We start from the raw sequence: 21,593 nt of genomic DNA on the forward strand, positions 1-21,593 counted from the left end.
CTGCAACAATGACGGACTGTGTCAATCCTCCAACTTTACGAAGCGCAGTTCAAAATTGGATTAATCTAGTTGTTGTGTGGTTTCTTAGCCCCCTGGGACCAAAACCTCATTTAAGAACCTGTGAAACTTGGCTGCGACGGTCAATGCTGGTATTGTATCTCCGTCCTGTGATTTGACGGACCATGTAATATCCCCAACACTAACACTGTGATTTGACGGACCATGTAATGTCCCCAACACTAACACTGTGATTTGACGGACCATGTAATGTCCCCAACACTAACACTGTGATTTGACGGACCATGTAATGTCCCCAACACTAACACTGTGATTTGACGGACCATGTAATGTCCCCAACACTAACACTGTGATTTGACGGACCATGTACTGTCCCCAACACTAACACTGTGATTTGACGGACCATTCTTTCTTTATTTGGTGTTTAACGTCGTTTTCAACCGTTCAAGGTTATATCGCGACGGGGAAAGGGGGGGGGGGGGGGGGATGGAATAGAGCCACTTGTTAATTGTTTCTTGTTCACAAAAGCACTAATCAAAAAATTGCTCCAGGGGCTTGCAAGGTAGTACAATATATATGACCTTACTGGGAGAATGCAAGTTTCCAGTACAAAGGACTTAACATTTCTTACATACTGCTTGACTAAAATCTTTACAAACATTGACTATATTCTATACAAGAAACACTTAACAAGGGTAAAAGGAGAAACAGAATCCGTTAGTCGCCTCTTACGACATGCGGGGGGCATCGGGTAAATTCTTCCCCCTAACCCGCGGGGGGTATTTGACGGACCATTTAATTTCCCCAAAACTAACACTGCGAGTCAATGCTGTAACGTTAGGGGGTGGGGGCGTGGCACAGTGTGTTAATCCGGAAGCTCAGAGCGCTCACCTCGGTGACTGACAGGTTAAATCGGCAAGCAATAAAACGGTATGGGGAACATGCCACTGACGGCATTGCCGTGAGGGCGTTAAACTTGTTGATGGCCGCAGGTCTCTCTCTCTCTCTCTCTCTCTCTCTCTCTCTCTCTCTCTCTCTCTCTCTCTCTCTCTCTCTCTCTCTCTCTCTCTCTCTCTCTCTCTGACTCTCTCTGACTCTCTGTCTCCACTCTCTCTCACTCTCTCTCTCTCTCTCTCTCTCTCTCTCTCTCTCTCTTGGGGTTCGAATCCCGACCGCGCTTGATGGGTTAAGGGTGGAGAATTTTCCGATCAATGTATGTGATTTCCCCCTTATCCCCCTTCGTGTGTACACGCAAGCACAAGACCAAGTGCGCACGGAAAAGATCCTGTAATTTATCTCAGAGGTCGGTGGGTGGGTTATATGAGCACGAATATACCTAGCATGCATATATCAAGCGGGATATTGTGGGGTAGAAACGGTCAGACACTAAACACCGAGGGAGCTTCAGCCCATGAACGAAGAAGAAGAATTTCCAACAAGGCATTTGGTGTTCGTTCTTGTTAAAAATCGAACTTTAATTTCTTTTTAACTGAAAAAAAGTGTTCAATTGACAACGCGCTCCTGAAGAACAATGGTCAGAAATGTTCCGTGCTCAGTCAAATACATTTTTGAAATTAAAGTAGAAGAATAACACAACCCCTACTTGCCTTCACAGCACTGTTCCAGCAAATATGGTCAACCCGCACAACAGTTTAGCACAATCTTCGCAGGTCGCAAAACACACTTGTATCTCTATTCCGTAAGCTGTTTCAGATTCTGACCTTTCTACTACAAGACGACCTTCACCTTGCCTTTATGCTGTCCTGACTTCAGATCATGAATGGGATCTATAGCGAATAAAAACGGTTTTTTTACGACTGCGCACATGCAGGCAAGTACCTCCTTAGCCCCAGCGATAAAACACAGGTACTATTATTAGGTCGTGGGAAGCCCCAGGTGAAAGAGTGAGCAGTTACATGTGTGTCTTTGTCAGTAGCGAAGGACAGTGAAGGTGCACAGCAAACACAAGATATGAGAGATACATGAATGACCTTGACCATTTGTACAAGTTGACGTTTATTTGTCCAATATTGATATGCATTGTTTTAGGGTAGCACTAACACAGTTCAGACTCGGCGTATTGCCAATCAATAACTTTAACGATTCTGTGCTTCTTTGGAATCAAGATGTTTGACGAAAATATAGCCGAAGATCAGCACCTCTTCCTCTTACGTTGTCCCTTGTATTCTGACTTGAGAACACGATTTATAGGAAGCATGTGTTTCTGTTCTGTGTCCACTATTTTGACATTTACAGATGTTAAAAGGTGTCGCCTCATTTCTAAGTTCATTGTTCATGCTATAAAACGTCGACAACTGCATGCTGAAACGCAGAAATGTCAGAGAAAGTAGAGTTGTAATTGTAAATGATAGAGAAAAGAGTGTGTTGGTGTCGAATGTGTTAAGGCAACAGACACAGACAGACAGACAGACAGACAGACAGACAGACAGACAGACACTAATCGTAACTCACCGTAAGGGTGGATTCGGTCTTGATGACGTCATCGCTATTAACACAGGCGGCGAGTTTGGTTTCTGCGTGATCAAGCCATGACGTCAGTTCCTGCATGTCACTGTGGAAGGTTCGCCACTGATCCATCGCCTTCGTCCATCGTCTGCAACATCAACAACATCATCATCGTTATCATCATTAGATTTGCTACGATCGCATGTAGGTAATTTGGTGCGTGTAAGTTGAATTAACAGTGTCATTCTTAGTCACGTACTTAAGTGTTGTGCAATAGAGTGCGCCGCACCACCTGCATGTACAGTGCAGCATGTACGTTCACACACATACACACACATACACACACCGCGCAGACAGACACACTTGATCTGTGTGATGGTGCGCTGTTAAATATAAAACACCAACAGTATCCTTTGGGTTTGAAAGCTGTTCTATTCAGGTTACTGGAGTTCGCGTCCGTAGCATACAAGAGTTACCTCTCTTAGTCCACCCTCTCTGTCTTTGTGCAGATAACTAACGGCTTACTACAGCTACTAATGCGCTCTCTCTCTGTCTCTCTGTCTCTGTCTCTGTCTCTGTCTCTCTCTCTCTCTCTCTCTCTCTCTCTGTGTGAGATAAGTTGATTTTGTGATAACATGAAAGTGGTGTTGTCTGTCTGTGTCGCAAGGAAGATTCGCGCTATAGCAAAGGGGAAAAAACACATCTCGATGGAGCTGTACAACCACAGCCAACACAATTTCGTTGAACACAAAGTAACAAGTCGCGTAAGGCGAAAATACAACATTTAGTCAAGTAGCTGTCGAACTCACAGAATGAAACTGAACGCAATGCAACGCAGCAAGACCGTATACTCGTGGTCCACCGCTCACGGCATAGGCAGTGAAATTGACAAGAAGAGCGCGCGAGCGGGGTAGTGGTTACGCTATGCTGCATAGCACGCTTTTCTGTACCTCTCTTCGTTTTAACTTTCTGAGCGTGTTTTTAATCCAAACATATCATATCTATATATTTTTGGAATCAGGAACCGACAAGGAATAAGATTAAAGTGTTTTTTAATTGATTTCGAAAAAACAATTTTGATAATAATTTTTTATATATTTAATTTTCAGAGCTTGTTTTTAATCCGAATATAATATATTTATATGTTTTTGGAATCAGCAAATGATGGAAAATAAGATAAACGTAAATTTGGATCGTTTTATAAATTTTTATTTTTTTTTTTACAATTTTCAGATTTTTAATGACCAAAGTCATTAATTAATTTTTAAGCCACCAAGCTGAAATGCAATACCGAACCCCGGGCTTCGTCGAAGATTACTTGACTAAAATTTCAACCAATTTGGTTGAAAAATGAGGGCGTGACAGTGCCGCCTCAACTTTCACGAAAAGCCGGATATGACGTCATCAAAGACATTTATCAAAAAAATGAAAAAAACGTATGGGGATATCAATCCCAGGAACTCTCATGTCAAATTTCATAAAGATCGGTCCAGTAGTTTGGTCTGAATCGCTCTACACGCACGCACACACACACACACACACACACACACACACATACACACACACATACACACACACACACACACACACATACACCACGACCCTCGTTTCGATTCCCCCTCGATGTTAAAATATTTAGTCAAAACTTGACTAAATATAAAAAGCAACTTACCAAACCGTCACTTGCATTCACTTTCATTGATACCATTAATTATTACATTACTTAGCACTATTCAGTCCAACAGCAACGATGATGATGATGATGATGATGATGATGATGATGATGATGATGATGATGATGATGATGATGATGATGATGATGATGATGATGATGATGATGATGATGATGATGATGATGCAGCAACACTGCTTTCTGAGTCACACAGAGAAATTGTGCCCGTAAAGTCAGATCTGTCTACATCTGGGTCCGGTAATATGTAGCTAGTCATCGGTCGGCTGACCGTGAAACTGACGGTGGGTCGACGTTGAACCGCAAAAGTCAGTAATATGAGCGCGAACAACTGCCGGTCCAACTGAAAACAGTCGCCCGACTGCGGTTGGGCTTACAGGCACCTTTTTCGGTCGATCGACCGCAGTGTCTCTACTTGTTTTAACTTTCTGAGCGTGTTTTTAATCAAAACATATCATATCTATATGTTTTTAGAATCAGGAACCGACAAGGAATAAGATGAAAGTGTTTTTAAATTGATTCCGATAATTTAATTTTGATAATAATTTTTATATATTTAATTTTCAGAGCTTGTTTTTAATTCAAATATAACATATTTATATGTTTTTGGAATCAGCAAATGATGGAGAATAAGATGAACGTAAATTTGGATCGTTTTATAAAAACAATATTTTTTTTACATTTTTCAGATTTTTAATGATCAAATTTTCTCACCCTGTCCTTTACCACCCCCCCAAAAAATTAAAAAAATTTGAGTTTGGAAAAAAAAAAGTTTAGGGTCGGCGCCGAAATTTAGATACCGGTACCGCCAAAACAGGACCGATGTTTACATCGGAAGTTGTAATGTTCTAAAAATACCACTGAGCGGCTGACTGTCTAGTCAGCCGACTGTCAGTGCTACCGCGCTGCACATATTACCCGTCAAAACACGGCCGGTCAGCAGACTGCAGTCAACTGACTTGACAGTCAGTCGACTGTGGTTGCTCGACCGTCCAAAATACGCTGTTCATATTACCGGCCCCAGTATAATGGTTTCAAACTACAGTACAAAGCGAGTCACGGTTCCCGCAGAAAACATACCAGCACAAATTGCATCAGCCACAGCAATGATTGAGATTATGTCAAAGAAAACATTGAAAGACTTTCGGATAATATTACAGATACTTATTTGAATAAAGTTAATTACCTCCCCTTGCATCACTTTACTTGCTGATGTTACTACAGGGACTTCAATCTATGAATATGTATTTTGTGTCCACGGTGAGCTGAAGAAACCCGCACCACTACACGGCTTTCAAATAAAAATAGCATACAGTGTTTCTAATTTCAGCCTAACATTTGCACAACATGTTTAAATCAAAATACTTCTGCAAGATCAACAGTCTCAAAAATGGACATTTACGAATAAACTTTTCCTTCTTCAAAAGTAAAATACCCTTTCGTCTGTTGCACCAGTGAACCTATTCATCATATTTGAAGAAGAAAAAAAAAGTCTCATTATTATCATCGAGCTCTGTTTTGTGAAATTGAAGCTTTTGAATCTTGTGCACAAACTACCAATAACCTAAACTAAACATTGGATGAGATCTACTCATTTTGGGGGTAGTCCCGGGTAGCCTTCTGCTGTGCGACATGACATGGAAATTGGGGTGAGTGTATCACTGACATAACGGCTTTCAGGTCCACAGTGCAGAGTGTTGACAAGGGACAGATAGGGAGAATGAATGTCGGTGCGCTGCTGACTGTACGAGTGTATAATTATATCCATATCACAAACGTCATGACTTCAAATGAAAAACGACGGTTACATGCTCCGAGTGCCTGTGGCATCAGCAGTGATTGCATCACCACAGCAACATGTGCAGCTGTGTCGCTATGTTTCAGCATGTATGCAGTACAGGTTTTTATCTCGTTGTTCAGTTGTTGGATCGTTAGCATTGCTTTTATTACTGTTTAGATAATCACTGTTAAGAATCCCTTTTCATTAAAAAAAAAAAAACCCACACAGTGTGTGTGTGTGTGTGTGTCTGTGTGTGCCTGTGTGTGTGTCTGTGTGTCTGTATGTGTGTGTGCGTGTCGGTGTGTCTGTGTTACTGCTGGAGTGGTTATTTCATTCATGGAAATCCTCATCGAATGTGCAACAGGGAACCTGAACTATCTATATAATGAGCTCCGTCGTTGAATTAAAATCTCATCTGGAACTCTCCAGCGTCCTATGAACAATTCAGCTAGCTCCTGACTTTCATGATGGGTGCCAAACTGCACAACACTGTCTCACGCGGCACGGCCTACACGTTGACACAAAACTAGATCAGTCTTCGTGTGTCTATCTTACATCAAAACTAGATCAGTCTTCGTGTGTCCATCTTACATCAAACCACTCGACAGGCGCAATGGCCTAGTGTAAAAGACATCAGCCTCCCAATCGGAAGGTCGTGGGTTCGAATCCCGGCCGCGCCTGGTGGGCTAAGGGTAGAGATGTGTCCAATCTCCCAGGTCAACTTATGTGCAGACCTGCTAGTGCCGTATCCCCTTTCGTGTGTAGGCCTACACGCAAGCACAAGACCAAGTACGCACGGAAAATATCCTGTCATCCATGTCAGAGTTTGGTGGGTTATAGAAACACGAAAATACCCAGCATGCTTCCCCCGAAAGCGGAGCATGGCGGCGTAAAAACGGTCATACACATACCGGGCATGCACAAAACACGAGTGTACGTGGGAGTTTCAGCCCATGGAGGCAGAAGAAGAAGACATCAAACCACTGCAGGCGACAGAGAATGAACACGAACAACGAGTTGTCAGTTGTTGTGCCGGTCAGCTGACAGCACTAGGTCACTACTCATGACTCGGACAATGTCCCATAAAAGAGGTAACTGACCATCGACCAGCACAAGCAATTCACTGTCGGCTGCAACGCAGCTGACCACTCTTGATAAAAACACTGCTTTTTAATCCACTTTCGTTTTGACTGTCATAAACTGGTAACGGGCCGGGAAACCTTTCCTCCAGCTGCTGCATCAACATTGGAAGGGGTCAAAAAGTGGCTTTTCTCAGGTTTGATGTTGGTGGTTGGTGCCAAAATCCTACTGCACACTGTTTGAAATGCCGAGTGTTTTGAGCAGACACCTCCACAAAGCGAGCCGTCGCCTGTCTAATCCTGTGGTGGATTATCTTCAATAGCGTCTTCACAGACACGGACAGCGCGTGCTAATCCTCGCGGCAAACTGCTCCCAGGCGACAATGACCCCTTGAAACAATAGCTCTCTTTGCCAATATCCCATCGTCTCTAATATCCCCTACATTCTGCCCCCCCCCCCCCCTTCCTTCTTATACTCAACATACTCCCTTGGCAACTGTTTCTTGATCGCTCGTATCAGCATAAATCGCTACCACGGTTAGCAATAAATACATAATGAAATACATAATGAAATACATAATGAAATACATAGGAAGATAAAGACACGACTGTCTGGCTGACCAGTGTCTGCTGTCCAGAGCTCGCTGACCGATAACACCAGGCCACAACCCAAACATAGGCCGTCCCACGCGACTCTTGAAGTTGTTGGACTAACAACTCGTCTGATCTTTCAATCAAACTCTCAACATGTTCGAATCGACCAAGAAAACTCAAAACATTGAAAAGACATGTGACATACTGGAATGCACAGGGTACTATCAGTGGGTTGTTTGGCACCATCAATACTCCCTGTTTGGCACCATCAATACTCCCTGTTTGGCACCATCAATACTCCCTGTTTGGCACCATCAATACTCCCTGTTTGGCACCATCAATACTCCCTGTTTGGCACCATCAATACTCCCTGTTTGGCACCATCAATACTCCCTGTTTGGCACCATCAATACTCCCTGTTTGGCACCATCAATACTCCCTGTTTGGCACCATCAATACTCCCTGTTTGGCACCATCAATACTCCCTGTTTGACACCATCAATACTCCCTGTTTGGCACCATCAATACTCCCTGTTTGGCACCATCAATACTCCCTGTTTGACACCATCAATACTCCCTGTTTGGCACCATCAATACTCCCTGTTTGGCACCATCAATACTCCCTGTTTGGCACCATCAATACTCCCTGTTTGGCACCATCAATACTCCCTGTTTGGCACCATCAATACTCCCTGTTTGACACCATCAATACTCCCTGTTTGGCACCATCAATACTCCCTGTTTGACACCATCAATACTCCCTGTTTGGCACCATCAATACTCCCTGTTTGACACCATCAATACTCCCTGTTTGGCACCATCAATACTCCCTGTTTGGCACCATCAATACTCCCTGTTTGGCACCATCAATACTCCCTGTTTGGCACCATCAATACCCCCTGTTTGGCACCATCAATACTCCCTGTTTGGCACCATCAATACTCCCTGTTTGGCACCATCAATACTCCCTGTTTGACACCATCAATACTCCCTGTTTGGCACCATCAATACTCCCTGTTTGGCACCATCAATACTCCCTGTTTGGCACCATCAATACTCCCCGTTTGGCACCATCAATACCCCCTGTTTGGCACCATCAATACTCCCTGTTTGGCACCATCAATACTCCCTGTTTGACACCATCAATACTCCCTGTTTCTCACAACACGAAAGCAAATCACCACCACCATTATTCCTTGCAGGAACGCCACGGAACATGAGACTGGAATTTGACAAGGTAAAGATTAAGGTAAAAAGTCTCAAGGTAAATCACTTCAAAGCAGTCGGAATGAAAACTCCTTCCACGGAAATCGCGTTTTAAAGTGGTCCGTAATGAACAAGTAACGCCGTAACAGCACAGCAAACATCCAGAACTCCGTTTTAATGTTGTATGCAAAACACCAGCCACGCACAGCAAGGGAGCACGGGAGAACAGATGCAAAAGTGATGCAAGGGCCGGGGACTGCCTGATATTTTGGACAATTTGCCGCACAAAATCCATCCTAGCTACATCCAGGCTGTGTTGACGACAATGTACAGCACCGTAGACCTGTAGCTACATAGGGCATTGGAAGGATGGTATATCTACATGTCGTCTGTACAAAGTTACAAAACAATGAAGCGCTTTGGCGAAGCAAGAAATGAGAGAGAGGGGGCAAGTACCGGTTGATGGTAGCTGTGAGCGAGGTTTATTGGAGGAAACGAGATAACTGCTATCGATCTGCTGACACCAACACACAAAGCTTTCCTCTCTGCTCTGTAACCTTCACTTAGTTGTTGCACGAGTCGGTAAGTGTGAGAAAAAGAGAGAGAGACGGACATAGAGAGAGAGATTGACAGACAGAAGCCGAAGACAAAAGAGCCAATGAAAGAGAGAGAGAGATTGATTGATTGATTGATTAAACTTTATTACAGAAGGATGGAGATTTTAGGCGTTGCCTAGTCTTACAATCTGTCCTTGCTAACTAACATGAATACAAAACAGACATGAAAACATTATAAGAGCAAAAGAGAGAAAGAGAGAGAGAGAGAGAGAGAGACAGAGAGAATTGAATTGAATTGAATTGAATTGAACTTTATTTTACAAGGATTTAGATTTAAGGCTACGCCTTTTCTTACAATCTGTCCTTGGGACGCATAGACACACAATTATATAATAAAAAAAAAATAAAAAAATAAATAAAAAATAAAAAAATAAAAATTAAAAATTAAAAAGTTAAAAAGTTAACCAACAATAGGAGGTCGGAAAACGTGATAATAAAGATGACGATGATGATGATGATGACGATAATGATGATGATAATGATGATGATGATGATAAAGATGAGGCATGAAGATCATACATATGTGGTTATTCATAAAATCAAATGCATACTATGCAGGTAATTATATATACAAGCTGGTGGCAATCGAACATGTAGCAATAGAGTAACAAAAATATGTTCAGAATATACAATGCACAGCATATTTTTGACGTAATACTAAGTTTGGTAAGTCAAAAGGCGTTAAACTACTCAGACATTAAGTGGTTTTTTACACATTTTTTAAAACTTTTTAATGACTTTAGGTGCTTAAAGGATGATGGAAGTGAATTCCAAACTGAAGTACCCGAAAAAGCAAGACTGGTCTTATACAGGTCAATTCGTGGAATTGGTGGGATCAAGTTGACCGACCCATATCTGTGGGTAGCTTTATTAAATAATGATGTAATGTAAATCGGCACTTTACCGTGATACAATTTATGCATGAAAATGGCTTTGTTTAACTTGAGATGCTTTTCCAGTGGAAGAAAGTTAAGCATTTTTAATTTCATATCTGTTGAGGCATTATCCTTTACTATGAGTTTGGCCGAGCGACGATAGAGAGAGTCTAACTTTTTCAAGTGGACATCACTGCTGCCATCCCAGAGCGTCGAAACATAATTAATGTGAGGCATTACATGAGCATGGTGGAACATTTCCAGAGTCCTTCTGTCGGTATATAGCTTTAACTTGGATAGGAGGAAAACGTTCTTGGCTACTTTCTTGCAAATATGCTGTATTTGTGCCTGCCACTTGAATTCACAATCAAGAATTACCCCTAAAACGCGATGCTGTTGAACTTGTTCAATTGATCGCGTACCAATAGTAAGATTTAGTTTGAGTGGAGAAATCTGATGTTTTTGTCTGGTTGCAATTACCATACTTTTAGTTTTTATTGGATGGACAAGCATAGCATTAGCACTACACCAGTTATTTACATCGTTTAAAGCTGTTTGAAGGGAGGACTCTATTACTGTAACAGACTTTCCACTTGAGTGAAGAGAAGAATCGTCAGCAAAAAAATCACTTCTTACATTACTGTCAGAAATGTGCAGTGGCAGATCATTGATATACAGACAGAACAAGATCGGCCCAAGCACTGACCCTTGAGGCACCCCGCATTTCACAGTCTCCTCAGTAGATATTTTACAGTTTAGGGCAGTATATTGAGATCTGTCCTGTAAATAGGAAGCAAAAAAGTTACACACTGAACTGTTTCTGAGATACAACTGTAATTTCTTCAGTAAAATTGAATGATCAACAAGATCAAACGCTTTTTTAAAGTCGAGAAACACAGCACCACTGATTTCAGATCGGTTTGTTGCAGACAACCAGGTGTCGCATAGCGTGGTAAGGGCGCTGTGACAAGAGTGATTTGTTCGAAAACCAGATTGAAATTGATGGAAAAGGTTTCTGCTTTCTATGTACGCGAGCAAATGTTTGTGAATATGTTTTTCCAATGGTTTGGATAAAATGGGTAATAAGGAAATGGGTCTAAAATTATTTGGGTCGGATAAAGAGAGAGAGAGAGAAAGAGAGAGAGACAGAGAGAGACAGAGACAGAGACACAGAGAGAGAGACAGAGACAGAGACAGAGACATAGAGACAGAGAGAGAGACAGACAGACAGACATAGAAAAAGACAGACAGACATAGAAAAAGGCAGACAAGCAGACATCCGCATGAAATGGAGTCACGACGTCTCAACACCAGTTGCTCCACCTAGTCGTAGACCTTCCTCCACTGGCATTCTCAAGGACTGGATCACATTTTCCCAAAAAGCATTTCAAGAAACCATTACCACACTGTCCTCTTCTGTCCATTGTGTACCTACACCGCAACACATCCCATCACGTGACACAACCTACACCGCAACACATCCCATCACGTGCAACACATCCCATCACGTGCAACAAGTAGACCAACTTTCCGCACAACTCTCTTCAGCCTGATTGTCATGGAACTCCCTATAGCAACACTCCCACACCATTTGTGAAAGTCCACATTGAATTGATAACTGTCATCACAGTATTCACAGACACACACGTATCAACCATCGCCACGCCAGTCCAGGAATAAACCAAAATACACAAGACCCATGTTTTCGATGAGAGCCCAGCGGGACGTTTCTCATATCGGATTCACAAAGTCTGGCACTGCTCCAGAACGGGGTGCAAGAATCATCGATTTCTCCTGGGCGCCGCCTGTCGGGGGTCTTTACAGGGCCGACACACAGAGCGCACGTAGCCACCGACAGTGCGGTAACGCTGGGCCACGTGCCACTCGAACACAGAAATCGGCCATCAGGATTTTAACTACACAAATGTTTTAATATTGTAGAAAATGAAGATTAAAAAGTAGAAGAAGAAGAAATGGAATGTTTTATCTCCAAATTGAGCATTCACATAACGTTGTTGAGATTCCTTCTTCAAATACTTTTCACAAACATTTCAAGTTGCGGGTTTCAAAAGTCGCACAACAGGACTTGCACCGACCCTTCTGTTGAGTGATCGAAGATGAACATTACAATGCAGTCGAGCTTTCCTTTACCACCCAACCTTTACACTCTCATCGCCTTCACTGCCTGGCACTGCTGTTGTAAACTTCAGACAATCTGCTCCAAACTTCACTGTCATGTGTGTGTTATGCAAAGCGATGCTAAATAGGTCAAACGTTACGCGCATCGCGATTCCGCTGAACATGGAACTACTGGAAAAGTCCATTACTGCCTGGCGGCTGATGGACGCTGTGATGGCGATGTAATGGATATTCTCTGCTCACTCATTTAGTGTTCCTCTCCAGTTATTTGCAAAACCTTCATCATTTCCATCATTTGCCGCCAGCGGTTGCACGCTCAAGGTAAACAAACTACAGTATAACCCTAACAACACGGCTGCCCTTCTGTGTGGACATCTGACAAGCACAGCAATAAAGTTACTACAACAAACCAACGTTTTGACTACTTCTGACAATGCATATCATTTTATTTCCACTGACTGTACTGATCGTATTCTAGACAGTCATGCGGACAAACTACGGCGAAATCGTATGGCTTCCCAGGTCTGCTGTCTGTAATTCTCTTTCTGCTTATTGACATGACAAAGTTGTCCACACCGATTTCGATTTTTTTTTCATAATGGAGACACAACGTTACATTTTCAAGTTTAATTTATGAAGATCGATCTTTCTTTCTTTCTTTCTTTATTTGGTGTTTAACGTCGTTTTCAACCACGAAGGTTATATCGCGACGGGGGAAGGGGGGAGATGGGATAGAGCCACTTGTCAATTGTTTCTTGTTCACAAAAGCACTAATCAAAAATTTGATCCAGGGGCTTGCAACGTAGTTCAAATGAAGATCGATGGGGAAGAAGACAATACGATCTTTCTGATAGAACTCAATCTGTACAATGTTATCTTTCTGATGTTATCTTTCTGATATAACTCAATCTGTACAATGTTATCTTTCTGATAGAACTCAATCTGTACAATGTTATCTTTCTGATGTTATCTTTCTGATAGAACTCAATCTGTACAACGTTATCTTTCTGATAGAACTCAATCTGTACAATGTTATCTTTCTGATAGAACTCAATCTGTACAATGTTATCTTTCTGATGTTATCTTTCTGATAGAACTCAATCTGTACAATGTTATCTTTCTGATAGAACTCAATCTGTACAATGTTATCTTTCTGATAGAACTCAATCTGTACAATGTTATCTTTCTGATGTTATCTTTCTGATAGAACTCAATCTGTACAATGTTATCTTTCTGATAGAACTCAATCTGTACAATGTTATCTTTCTGATAGAACTCAATCTGTTCAATGTTATCTTTCTGATAGAACTCAATCTGTACAATGTTATCACAGAAGATTAATAGACCGACGACAGTTTAAACTCCGAATATAGTTTCGATTTGTAAGGAACCTTATTGGCAGTTTTCTGCTCTGACTCTGCTTCTAGGTTCGATAATATTACATGTATATTCTGCATACAAATGAAATGCTCGCAGCAGTCGGTTCTATCATCAGCTGCATTATTAAAACTAATCTGCTATGGAATCGGTTGCATGTGACGTGACAATCCCACCACAGACCACTAAAGCCCTGCACATCTTATCTTGTCGGTCAATTGTTTGCTTAAGCCCACTCACCCGCCGACAATAATTATAGACTATCCCTATCAACCATCGCCGACAATATAGACCATCCCTATCAACCATTGCCGACAATATAGACCATCCCTATCAACCATTGCCGACAATATAGACCATCCCTATCAACCATTGCCGACAATATAGACCATCCCTATCAACCATTGCCGACAATATAGACCATCCCTATCAACCATTGCCGACAATATAGACCATCCCTATCAACCATTGCCGACAATATAGACCATCCCTATCAACCATTGCCGACAATATAGACCATCCCTATCAACCATTGCCGACAATGTAGACCATCCCTATCAACCATCGCCGACAATATAGACCATCCCTATCAACCATTGCCGACAATATAGACCATCCCTATCAACCATTGCCGACAATATAGACCATCCCTATCAACCATTGCCGACAATATAGACCATCCCTATCAACCATTACCGACAATATAGACCATCCCTATCAACCATTGCCGACAATATAGACCATCCCTATCAACCATTGCCGACAATATAGACCATCCCTATCAACCATTGCCGACAATATAGACCATCCCTATCAACCATTGCCGACAATATAGACCATCCCTATCAACCATCGCCGACAATATAGACCATCCCTATCAACCATTGCCGACAATATAGACCATCCCTATCAACCATCGCCGACAATATAGACCATCCCTATCAACCATTGCCGACAATATAGACCATCCCTATCAACCATTGCCGACAATATAGACCATCCCTATCAACCATTGCCGACAATATAGACCATCCCTATCAACCATTGCCGACTAATAACCATAGACCTGAGTGCCGGATCAATAAATACTGACTGAGAGCACTTGTGTTGACATGTGCCCAAAACAATGAGACTGGGGGGGGGGGGGGGGGGGGGGGGAAGGGGGGTTGTGGCTAGACATATCAAATATCAAAAACAAGTAAATCAACTTTCCGAGTCCATAATAGCTTCAGCATGATCGTATCAATCTACCAACGGAGTCAAGATATGGTTGTCTGTCCTTGTACATAATTATGGCCAATATAATCGTCTGTTATTCAACCAAAATATTATAAACACAATAATGTCAATATTACTCCATCCGAATTTAAATATACCCGAGTGCGCACTCGTGTGTGTGTGTGTGTGTGTGTGTGTGTGTGTGTGTGTGTGTGTGTGTGTGTGTGTGTGTGTGTGTGTGCGTGCGTGCGTGTGAGTGTGTGAGTGTGTGTCTCTGTCAACCTGTCTGCCCATCTGTGTCTTCCTGTATCAGGCAACCTTGCCATAACGTATGGTATGTGAGTTTCTGTGTGAAATGCTGTCGCGTATCCTAGTGTCTGCACTAATCGTAACTATTTCACATTAAAACCGTTCCATACGTGAATGACAGGCTATTGGAGAAAGCATTCAGCGCAAAGAGACGCAATCCCTCCTGGTGAACTCAGCCAGGAGCAATTTCTATCGGGATTGTTTCCCTTTGCTATAGCGGTGGAAGGTGCCTCTTTCCGCTACTGCTCTTGATGCAGCCAGTGGCACCTTTCTAGCGATGGAAGGTGCCTCTTTCCGCTACTGCTCTTGATGCAGCCAGTGGCACCTTATCCACATCGTTCACAAAGGTTTGGTCTTGGGAGTGCCGTTATTGTGGGTATGAGAGAGAGAGAGAGAGAGAGAGAGAGAGAGAGAGAGAGAGAGAGAGAGAGAGAGAGAGAGAGAGAGAGAGAGAGAGAGAGAGAGACGACAGACCGACAGACAGACAGACAGCGACGAGACATATAGAGGGACAGACAGACAGCCAGAGAGACAGAGACAGCCGGACGACAGACAGACTGAAAGGCAGTTATGCACGCATGCACGCACACACACACACACACACACAACAAGAGGTTTATCAAACCAACACTCACTGTTGTCTATCAGAGTAAGCGACGCTGAGCGTGGCCCACTGAGTGCTGAGCTGTGACGTCAGATCTCTGAGCCTGTTGACGTCATCGCCTGATGATGTCATCAAGATGCTGTCCTTCTGTCTCTCCACCTGGCTGATAGCTGGGTGCAGTGCCGACATCTCGCCGTCTATAGCCTGCGTACAGACATAGATCATTGTCATGGCCATTCCACTGAGTACAGACATAGATCATTGTCATGGCCATTCCACTTCGTACAGACATAGATCATTGTCATGGCCATTCCACTTCGTACAGACATAGATCATTGTCATGGCCATTCCACTTCGTACAGACATAGATCATTGTCATGGCCATTCCACTGCGTACAGACATAGATCATTGTCATGGCCATTCCACTGCGTACAGACATAGATCATTGCCATGGCCATTCCACTGCGTACAGACATATAGGTGGCTGTCATTCCACTTCCTAACCTTAGGTATATATATATATGAATTTCCCAGGCTTCTTTTAGAGAATAATAGGCTTAGACTTTTAAAAGCGCCAATGTGCAATGTGAAACTAATCGGACAGAACCAGCAAGCGTCTTCTGATTGGCCAAGAAAGAACAGTGGCTAGGAACCCGCGGCAAACTCTCGTGCTAAAGTAGTGTAAACTGGGCACCTACAGACAATGATGAAGTTGGTCAGACGGCTCAATATGTTTTAGTAGTCAGCTTCTGTACTCTGAAGCTTATTCCAATGGAAGTAAGCCACTGATGCTGCACCCTAAGCTAACGGTGACTTCCGACATCAAGTCCTATCTCCTATCACTAAGCAACGTTCAAATCAAGGCATCTTAAGGCGTGCCCTATACCCCTACTGGTTCAGTTGACGAAACTTTAGACTCTTCATGCACATGTGTATCAAGAGACACCTCTACCACCCGCCTACACCTCACCATGGCAAGTGTCATCCTCAGAGTTCAACCCCAGTGGCCTTAGCCTTTGCTGCAGATGCCCTATCCACTTCAGCACTCCCCCCCCCCCCCCAACCTAACACGATTATAGATTCCCCACTGATTCAAAACAACAACACAATCCGACACATGGAGTTGTCCTTGCTGCTTTTTTATGCTGGGATAGTTTTCAGACCGCGGCTCAGGAGACCCAGCAAATCCATTCCCTAAGCCAAAGAAAAGCACACCATACGACAACTGACCTTGAGCTGTGCCTCCTGTTCCCGCAGCTTGGTGTAATCCTCGGAGCTCATCTCGGGAGACCTCAGCCGCTGCTGAAGAAGTCCAACCTGCTCCAGCAGTCGCAGGACCTCCGGGAAGAGGCGAGCAACCCTGTCAGCCTCTGGAGAGGCCGACACCATGCTGTAGTCTGACCGTTCCACACTGTAGTCCGACCTGGCCACACTGTAGTCTGACCTGGCCATACTGTCCGTCACCTCAGTGATGGAGGCTGCGGGGCGGGGGGAGGCCTGCACCTTGTACCGGTCGAGCTGGGACGACAGGTCCTGCCAGCGCTGGTTGAGTCGCTTGAGCTCGGGCTCCATCACTGGCCCCGCCCCCCGGTCTGTGAGTGACAGGGCGCTGCTCTGCAGGGTCTCCAGGTCATGACGGCGACGTCTCACTTCATCCTCAAAGGCCTGCAAGACACAGAGAAAAATGATATAATCTTGTTAAATGGGTAAATTGAACAGAGCGTTCCAATTCACTGGCATCAAAGGCCTGGGATGCACAGAGAAACAGACAATGTGTGAAATGTTAGTTGAACATACAGAAAGGATAGGTCACAACCACATAACAGACAATGTGTGAACTGTTAGTTGAACATACAGAAAGGATAGGTCACAACCACATAACAGACAATGTGTGAACTGTTAGTTGAACATACAGAAAGGATAGGTCACAACCACATAACAGACAATGTGTGAAATGTTAGTTGAACATACAGAAAGGATAGGTCACAACCACATAACAGACAATGTGTGAAATGTTAGTTGAACAAACAGAGAGGATAGGTCACAACCACATAACAGACAATGTGTGAAATGTTAGTTGAACATACAGAAAGGATAGGTCACAACCACATAACAGACAATGTGTGAAATGTTAGTTGAACATACAGAAAGGATAGGTCACAACCACATAACAGACAATGTGTGAAATGTTAGTTGAACAAACAGAGAGGATAGGTCACAACCACATAACAGACACCTCACAAAAGGAATCCTTTCGTCACGAAAACAATAAACGGATACGTCACAACCACGTTACAGACATATTAATCAAAACTCGGTTCCTGTCGTTACAAAAAAAACCAAAGGATACGTCAAAGCCGCATTACAGATACGTCACAAGTGAGATCCTTTCGTCACAAAAGCAATGAATACGTTACGGATGTTCAAACAAGCAGACATATACATGTTTCTAGGGAGAATGACGTCATCATGTCACTGACAATGTTGAAGGTGAAGCGCATAGTATCACAGTCTACACACAGGAATGGCAACACCTCCCAGGGAATCCCACCCATTGTTTGTTTTCCCGGGATAATATGACACGTTCTTGGGGAGGAGCCGACAGATCTTCGTACACAATACCTGTAAGTATGTGCGCTGAGGTAGACTCAGACAGCACTTCTAAAAATGCCTCCACCCGACAACTCCAACATCCGCTCACGTCTTCATTCATGTGCACTACAATGTATACGGAAAATTGCCTCTAACTCCCCCCACCCCCATTCTCTCATATATACACGTGCCAAGACTTGTCCGCCCACGCCCTCTTCAGTTCACATCTTCATTGACCATTCATTGAAATGACATTGTGCGAAAAGACAGACGTCTCTCTCTCTCTCTCTCTCTCTCTCTCTCTCTCTCTCTCTCTCTCTCTCTCTCTCTCTCTCTCTCTCTCTCTCTCTCTCTCTCTCTCTCTCTCTCTCTCTCTCTCTCTCTCTCTCTCTCTCTCTCTCTCTCTCTCTCTCTCTCTCTCTCTCTCTCTCTCTCTCTCTCTCTCTCTCTCTCTCTCTCTCTCTCTCTCTCTCTCTCTCTCTCTCTCTCTCTCTCTCTCTCTCTCTCTCTCTCTCTCTCTCTCTCTCTCTCTCTCTCTCTCTCTCTCTCTCTCTCTCTCTCTCTCTCTCTCTCTCTCTCTCTCTCTCTCTCTCTCTCTCTCTCTCTCTCTCTTCACTGTGGAACTCTCTTCCTTCGAATGTACAAACGTGTAGCTAGCTTTGTTAATTATAATTATTTTATTACTCTGAAATATTGACTGCTGCATGCCTACATAGTGCTAAATCTACCTGTCTTGGTAGGCTCACTGTGTGCTTGTTGAATGGCACTTAGCTGTGTGTATATTATTATTAGTATTATATGTGTTCCTCCTTGTGCGTCTGCGTGTGAGTGCGCAAGTGTGATTGCGTAATTAATGTTCCATTCTGTAATTGCTTTATTGATGTTCCATTCATGTATTTTCTACTACTTTTCTCATTTATTATTACTGTATGTTTGATGTTTCTATGATTCTAGTCGGGCGCACGCGTGAATATGTGTTTGTGTGAATGTAAAGGGCACATTGTAAGATTAAGCCTATGGCCTAAAATGTCTACCCTTTATGTGAATAAAATGTTCTAAGTCTAAGTCTAAGTCTAAGTCTCTCTCTCTCTCTCTCTCTCTCTCTCTCTCTCTCTCTCTCTCTCTCTCTCTCTCTCTCTCTCTCTCTCTCTCTCTCTCGCAATGTGCACGTGCTATAAAAAGTGAAACAATGGACAAAAGGCTGTCAAGGACACCCTACTTTCTCCGTCCCGGGACGCAAAGACCAACAAACACGTCGTGAGTGCGCTCACTGTATTGCAGACATGACAGCGTGGCAGTTGCAATAAGCACGTGCTACGAAGCTATTGTGGTACAAGGTAGACTCCTGTTCCTGTGTAAGCAATGGTGCTCCCCACCACAAATCTCTTCAGGCTTTTACACGGGACAAGAACGTACCAAACATCGACAGCTTCCAATCTGCTTACGCCGAGTGGCAATCTTTGTGGAATAAATTCCCTTAGCGACACCTGAACGTCAATCATTTAAATTAATGTGGGCTAAAACTCCACATGACAGAAAGTACAGAAGCCAGTGTCGATTACGTAATATCTACGTGGCAGCCCAAGCACCGTAACAGATAATGACTTGAGAGTAAGATACCAGCGCGATGACACAAATACTACCGTCTGTCTCAATGATACCGAGAAACCTGCCAACAAAACGCACTCTCTCACAAAAAAGACGCCATTCCCATATCAGTTTATTTACCTTTGCCTGTGTCTCGTAAAGTTACACACGGGTTTTGTTTTGTTTTCTCGATTGAGAGTAATATATCAGTGAGTTAAGAGCATCGTTAATGGACTCGTTGTTTAGATAGATAGAGTCTGTGATCTCGATCAGCGCTCGGTTCATCGCAACTCTCTGGTGCGCAGGTCTGGGCATCTTAAACACTCCTTGTTAGTGGCTTGTTTTGTCTTTTTCAACCACAGTGAACCCCAATTAAAGCTGCTTCTGTAAAAACTGATACGATGACTAGAGTAATACGTACATATATATATCTCTCTGTCTCTCTGTCTCTCTGTCTCTCTGTCTCTCTGTCTCTCTCTCTCAAGAAAACACACACACACACACACACACACACACACACACACACACACACACACACACACACACACACACACACACACATACACACACACACACAATGTAATGTATGATGATGTATTCGGTGCATGATAGTGGATGTATGCTTGTTAGTTGTAGATCTAGTACGATGTTTGAGGTTGTAATGTTTGTGCGGGTGTTATAATGCAATATGTAGCCGTATGAGGGTTCCAGTGTGTGAGTTGTACATGGCCGGGTGCTAGAGTGTTGCATGAATGAGTAAGTGCATGTGGAGCTGTATGGCTGGGTGAATTGTGGGTTGCGAACGTCCGAGGGGCACATGTAGCCTGTGTGTCTGAAGTAGTGGGTATGTTGCGTAAGGGTGTGCTGATATTGAACTTCAGTTGTGTTTTGTAAATGTCTATGTATCAGTGTATCATGTCTTGCCACACACATGCCAAATTTCCTTGTATTGATGAGGACAATAAAACTTCTTGTATCTTGTATCTTGACACACACACACACACACACACACACACACACACACACACACACACACACACACACGGGACGCAACATCACTGAATCGATTCATTATCCATTCCTTCCCTTCCTAGCACTTCCTGTGTTTGTTATATCGCCAAACAAAGAAAGTCACAACACAATGCATTCCCTTCCTAGCACTTCCTGTGTTTGTTATATCGCCAAACAAAGAAACTCACAACACAATGCATTCCCTTCCTAGCACTTCCTGTGTTTGTTATATCGCCCAACAAAGAAAGTCACAACACAATGCATTCCCTTCCTAGCACTTCCTGTGTTTGTTATATCGCCCAACAAAGAAAGTCACAACACAATGCATTCCCTTCCTAGCACTTCCTGTGTTTGTTATATCGCCAAACAAAGAAAGTCACAACACAATGCATTCCCAACCCCTTGCCTGTGTTACGGGGGGAAAATCCGC

The 21,593-nt window shown here is 43.2% G+C and overlaps 1 protein-coding gene across 2 annotated transcripts in view; it reads right to left on the reverse strand.

The window, feature by feature from the left end:
- Nucleotides 1–21,593, reverse strand: part of LOC138963298 (dystrophin-like) — a 411,116-nt gene that overhangs the window by 229,320 nt on the left and 160,203 nt on the right. For both annotated transcript variants that reach the window (XM_070335362.1, XM_070335361.1), the window contains 3 exons: nt 17,204–17,638; nt 16,004–16,176; nt 2,491–2,632 (listed from right to left, as the gene is read on the reverse strand). In XM_070335362.1, the coding sequence (XP_070191463.1) occupies nt 2,491–2,632; nt 16,004–16,176; nt 17,204–17,638 (750 nt within the window). The remainder of the gene's footprint in view (nt 1–2,490; nt 2,633–16,003; nt 16,177–17,203; nt 17,639–21,593) is intronic.

The sequence above is a fragment of the Littorina saxatilis genome, linkage group LG3 (genome assembly GCF_037325665.1).
Source record: "Littorina saxatilis isolate snail1 linkage group LG3, US_GU_Lsax_2.0, whole genome shotgun sequence".
In the NCBI taxonomy this organism is placed as follows: domain Eukaryota; kingdom Metazoa; phylum Mollusca; class Gastropoda; order Littorinimorpha; family Littorinidae; genus Littorina; species Littorina saxatilis.